This window comes from Populus euphratica, unplaced genomic scaffold, assembly GCF_000495115.2.
Source record: "Populus euphratica unplaced genomic scaffold, PopEup_1.0 scaffold431.1, whole genome shotgun sequence".
NCBI lineage: Eukaryota > Viridiplantae > Streptophyta > Magnoliopsida > Malpighiales > Salicaceae > Populus > Populus euphratica.
In genome coordinates, this window is record NW_011500119.1 from 283376 (window position 1) to 289322 (window position 5947).

At 34.8% G+C, this 5947-nt stretch overlaps 1 protein-coding gene across 2 annotated transcripts; it reads left to right on the top strand.

Annotated features, from left to right (window-relative positions):
* The first annotated feature begins 525 nt into the window (after positions 1-525).
* LOC105110038 (BTB/POZ domain-containing protein At3g22104-like) lies at positions 526-4164 on the top strand. Of its 2 annotated transcripts, none has more exons than XM_011004939.1 (3): positions 526-1194; positions 2224-3333; positions 3508-4164. In XM_011004939.1, the coding sequence occupies exons 1-3, from the start codon at positions 1132-1134 to the stop codon at positions 3964-3966; spliced, it is 1632 nt and encodes a 543-aa protein (XP_011003241.1). In that variant the 5' UTR covers positions 526-1131; the 3' UTR covers positions 3967-4164. The 2 variants fall into 2 exon arrangements, with proteins under 2 accessions (XP_011003241.1, XP_011003242.1); XM_011004940.1 differs by lacking the exon at positions 526-1194 and adding an exon at positions 1250-2122.
* Positions 4165-5947: the final 1783 nt, after the last annotated feature.

Below are 5947 nucleotides of genomic sequence, written 5' to 3' on the forward strand. Positions count from 1 at the left end.
GATTCAGTCGTTATCCGGCACACCTCAGTTGCCCACATAACACATGGAACCTCAATTCTCATATAGAGTCTAAGAAATAGGAGTTCTTATAGCATTGGTGCCCTTTGTCTTTTATCCCATCGCAAAAAAATATTCTCCAGTTATTGTGTCTATCAAGAAAGTTTTAATCTCATCTTTAAATATGCTTTTTATACAATTTTTTAAAATAAAAATTAATGTTTTTTTAGGTATTTTTTGTCTGGATGTATTAATATTAAAAAATTAAAAAAATTATTTTAATATATTTTTAATTAATTAAAAAAAAAACACTTCCACACTAGATTCGGATTCCTATATCATCCTACTGCATATGAAGAAATTTAATAAATTTATTTTAATAATCCTAACTCAAAACATAAATATCTTAGACTCCTGTGGTTAATTATAAAAAAATAAGTAATCTACTTGGTGTGATCTAGCACAATGATTTTTTTCTTACTAAAACATAAAATATAGAGACTTGTGAGATACAGTAACATAGAATATGAAAGAAGCAAAGCCAGCAACAAAGCTTCAATCCTAAGCTTAGGGTCACCTCCTTCCCAAGAATATCACCAATTTCATGAATATAATAAATATCTTTTTGATAGAGGTTGTTTACCAAATGCTAATTTTTTATTTAGTATCCAAATATTTTTTACAGGAATGTCAGGTTGGGGTTAGTGACTAGTGGTCACACACACACCACCTACTGTTTTGTTCTCCCCCCCTCCTCTCTCTCTAGCATTAAAATACTGGCCTGTATATATCTCTTTGGTGTCTTTACACAGCTTGTTCCCTTCTTGCACTCGCACCTCATTGTTTTAGTTGTGTCTCTCTGAAGGTATTTGCTTGCCTACGTAAGTGCAACCTTGTGACTAGCCACCCAGTTTTGTGAAACCAAAGTCAGGAATTTGCCTCTTTTGCTTGTCTTCTTTCCCATCTCAAGTATATGGCTTAATATCCTCTTCTTCACTATCATTTTGTCTTCTCACATCTCTCTTGGGTTGTGAATCCTTTCTCTTATAATACATTTTCCATGAACAAAAACTAAAAAGAAATAGAAAAGACAGTCTTTATTTGAGGTGGGTTTTTAGTTTATTTAATTTGGTAATGGCAGTTTGCTGTGATCTTGAAGTGGATGTCAATGGTGAAGAGACTTTCATGGTGGATAAGGTAAAAAAAGGGAAAAAAATTTCTTTGTTCTTGTTTTCATTTCCTATAACTTTGCCTCTTTAGATCTTTAAAGTTATGGTTTTTAGTCGACTTTAGCGAATTTCTTCTCTCTAATTTTCCTTCTTACTTAATTTACTCAATGCTTTCACTTCACATAATTGCTGATCTTGGTTCAGTTTGCTTTGTTTTGCTTTAATGTATATTCAGTAGTTCTGGTGTTATTTTTTTTTTGTTTTAAAAAAAATCTAATGGCTGTTAAATGTGGAATTTGAGTACTTTCATGGTTTTTGCATTAATTTTATTGTGGTGATTTTTATATTCATCTGTTCTGCTATATTACCTCTATGATTTCTATGGTTGTACTGCCAACTACATTAAATTTACACCTACATTGCAGTGTTGTGGGGTATGGCTTTTCATGCTGGCTTCTTCTTCTTCTTCTCTTCTATTTTGGGCACCTGCTAAACACCAAATTGTAGGGCTTTATCTTCTAAGCTGGTCCCGTCATTTATTGCTGTTGTTATGGGGGTTTAATGTTTCATACCTTTATTTGTTTTTATTCACTCCTTTTGAGAAGGACTTATTAGTTGCTTTCATGGAATTTAATACACTGTTTATTACCCTTGTTTCTTGGGTTGTTTGGCAGACATCTTATCTTTTGATTTTCCCATGCACAAATTATTGTCTATAAAGACCACACACTTTCTTTTGCAGATTTTAGCTGTCTATGCCAATATTTTTTTTTGGGTGCTTTGCTAGATTCAATGAGTTCATTCTTTTGTGGGAGGTTCTCAAGGCACTGAAATGTTCTGTTAATTGAGGCTCGTCTTTATTGCACATTTCCTCTGTCACTGATAATTAGTTATCTAGCTAGAATGAATGCTTGCTACTTCTCTTAACTACATTAATTAAATCACTTTTATCAGTGGTGAAAACAAAATCTTAGCTTTAATCTCTCCTATGTTTTAGTTCTTCATTAGATTTCAGATTTTCATTCTCACAATTTTATTTTATTTTGGATATTTGCAGAAGGTCATTGCTTCATATTGTGGCAGATTAAGAAAATTATTTGGTAAATCAACAGGGAGTGCAAGAAATTTGAAAGTGATATTCAATGACTTTCCTGGTGGGGCTGGAAATTTTGAACTCCTATCAAGATTCTGCTACAATAATGGTAGGATTGACATAACTCCTTCAAATATTTCCTTTCTACATTCTGCTGCACAGTTCATGGAGATGAACAATTCTGTATCTGGAACTCGTAACTTATTGGAAGAGACTGAGAAATCACTTAAAGGGATGAATTACTGGGCATGGTCTGAGCTATTAATCACTATAAAGCAGTGCCAAGATTTACTTCCGTTTGCAAATTCTTCTGGTATTCTTGAAAAATGTGTGGATTCTCTTATTGGAAGGATGGCTACTTCTAGTGAGCCTAGTCCATGTCCATCTACTTCTTCTCCAGATAGCTCTGGAGTCCGGTTTTCATGTGACACTAGAAGCACTGAGAGTTTCAAGAATAGCTTCTCTCGAGCAACCTGGTGGTTTGAGGATCTTCTGGTTTTGAGCACTAATATGGTTGGAATGGTGATCAAATCCATGGTCTTGCGGAAGTTTGATCATGTTATCATTAGTAGGTTTCTCTTTTATTACCAGAAATCGAAGTGCTACGCTGGCACGTCTGATGAGAAGCGTAATGTAGTAGAAACTGTCATAGATATACTTTATATTCTTGATTGGAACTCTGTTTCATTCAAGAGTTTATTTGGAATTCTTCGAGTTGCTTTGAATTTGAACATAAGCAAATGTAGCAGGACCAAGTTGGAGAGTATGATAGGTTCTCAGATGGATCAAGCAACTCTAGATAATCTGCTTATTCCTTCTCCATATGGGATGAATTACTTGTATAACGTGAATCTTGTTCTAAGGTTCTTGAAAGCATTTCTGCACGGAGGAATCAGTCAAACGTCTCCAACACATTTGAGAAAAGTTGCTAGTTTGATGGACTTGTATATAGCAGAAGTAGCCCCTGATCCTTGTCTAAAGCCTTCTAAGTTCTTGGCCCTAACTATGGCTCTGCCAGATTCTGCCAGAGATTCATATGACAGAATCTACCATGCCACAGACATGTATCTACAGGTAGTCCTTTGATCTTTTCTCATGTTTCATGTCATTTGATTTGGAATTTTTATAGCTTGTTGAATCCTGTATTGGTATTATTATTGGGAAACAAGTGGTGAATTTTACATCTTTTGCTATACTATTATTAAATGTTAATTTCACATATGATTTTGCAATATGAATTTCATGTAGGTGCATGCTGGATTATCAGAAGAAGAAAAGATGAAGATATGCTGCGCATTGAATTATGAGAAGCTCTCAGCTGAAGCTTGCATCCACCTTTCTCAGAACAAAAGGTTTCCATCAAAAAGAGCAGTCCAAGCTTGCATGTCTCAGCAAGTCAAGCTCAAAAGCTTCCTCAAAGCCACTGACAAATTGAAATGCTATATTGATTCACCTTCTGGTGTTAGTGAAATTGGAAGGAAGGGAAAGAAAAATGAAGCCAGTGAACAAATTGTGCTTTATGCTGGTAAACTCGATCCTCCTGCTAACAATGAGAAGCTTAGAGCCCATTTGCAAGGAATGCAATGGAGGGTGACGGAATTGGAGAAAATTTGCTTGAAAATGCAAACACAGATGACAAAAATAATCATGAAGTCAAGAGTATCAAGCCATAGCACTCCCAGATCCTTACCCAGGCTTTGTTCATGATAGGATTTTCTGCTCAGTAATGAAATATCTAATATCATTTTCATTTGTACTGCAAGACGGTTCCTTTTTTAGTGTGTGGTATTTGTAGCATTTTTCTTTCTTTTATCGACATCTTGGCTGCACAGTTCTACAGAAAAAAGGCAGAAGGCTTTTTGTTTAATGCTACTGACACTGCAAGCCAGTGAATATGTTTCATGCCAACTGTTTAATCTCAACAACGTCAGCTTGTCTTGTGTGGTCAACAGCCAGTCATAAAAACAAAAGTTAGTGATGAAATAGAAAAATAAGGTCAATTTATCAGTTGATTGGATCCCAGAAGTATGAAATCTTTATGAGATAGGAATTTTTGTCACACTCCAGCTACCTTATAGCCAAGAAGAAGAAAAAGGAAATATAAAATAAAATAAAAAACTATAACAAATAGCATCAAAATCATTTTTAACCATCTAACTAAATTACTTGTAATTCAACTAATATTAGCATCTGTTCTCGTTGAGAAATCTTGAATTCAAGTTCCGTTAGAAATCTTAAATTAAAAAAAAAATCTAATTTAAAAGTTGATCCTGTTTAAAACATGAAATGACATCTTTATTTTTTAAAAAATATTTTTAAAATTAGTATATTAAATCGATTTAAAATATTAAAAAATTTAACTTTTTATAAAATTTTTAAAAATGGATCAACCATGTTTCCAAATGCTCTGTAAGTAAAAGTGTTACTCATTGACCTCCTGGTTGCTCCGAGTTTCATAAATCATAGCCACTCTTTTGTAACTTGAGAAAATAAAAGGCAAGCCAAACAGTTAGAAACAGGAAATTCCCTACCGTCTCTAGAATTTTTATGCCTCTGGTTCCACGTTGTGACACCACAGGATTTAATGTATATTAATGCCATTAAGTAACCCTGAGAATCCTTTTCTATTTCGAAATTTCCTACGCACTGAGGTTATACCTACAAGTTAAAACCGCACCGATTTTTGCAAAAAATGGTGGTGTCGACCGTTTTGTCTTCTGGCAGAACCCTTCAACTAAACATGCTAATTGCTACCACAAGGAAAGCCACTAAACTTTAACAGCATAAGAACTGTGGGCCTGTGAAAGATATATTCCTACCAGCTACAAATATTTTCTGTTCATAGAAGGTGAATATATGATGACTTGTAAGAATTCTGATGATCTTCTTTATTGTATAAGGCCATAAAGCACAGTTGCCTCATGCAGTAAAATATATCTCCAGTGAATATGATGCACAATGATGAACCTGGCTGTGAAGAGTTTCAAACCCTGAAAAGCTTCCAAATGAATGCAAAGTTTTGTCAAGGACGTGCCAGTGTCAATATCATTTGATTATGCCAGAGGTTGCTTCCATTAGTTGCATGAGGGCTAGTCTACAGGCTGGCTGGGTTATGTATCTCTCAACTGGCGGTGATATCTGTAAAGGTCCATAGCCAAAGATTTAGAAACAGGACCTTCCCTATCGTCTCTAGATTTTTTATATCTCTGGCTCCATTTTGTGACACCACAGGATTTAATGTATAGTAATGCCATTAAGTAACCCTGAGAATCTTTTTCTATTTCGAAATTTCCTACGCACAGATGTATTCCCTACAAGTTAAAACTGCACCGATTTTTGCAACAAATGGTGGTGTCGACCGTTTTGTCTTCTGGCAGAACCCTTCAACTAAACATGCTAAATGCTACCACAAGGAAAGCCACTAAAGGTTAACAGCATAAGAACTGTGGGCCTGCGAAAGATATATTCCTACCAGCTACAAATATTTTCTGTTCATAGAAGGTGAATATATGATGGCTTGTAAGAATTCTGATGATCTTCTTTATTGTATAAGGCCATAAAGCACAGTTGCCTCATGCAGTAAAATATATCTCCATTGAATATGATGCACAATGATGAACCTGTGAAGAGTTTCAAACCCTAAAAAGCTTCCAAATGAAAGCAAAGTTTTGTCAAGGACGTGCCAGTG

What these genes read in the sequence shown, in the direction of transcription:
- LOC105110038 (XM_011004939.1), top strand. Translation starts at nt 1,132, where the DNA reads ATGGCAGTTTGCTGTGATCTTGAAGTGGATGTCAATGGTGAAGAGACT. An exon ending in AGACTTTCATGGTGGATAAG is followed by an intron (nt 1,195 to 2,223) that starts GTAAAAAAAGGG and finishes GGATATTTGCAG; the next exon opens with AAGGTCATTGCTTCATATTG. An exon ending in CCACAGACATGTATCTACAG is followed by an intron (nt 3,334 to 3,507) that starts GTAGTCCTTTGA and finishes AATTTCATGTAG; the next exon opens with GTGCATGCTGGATTATCAGA.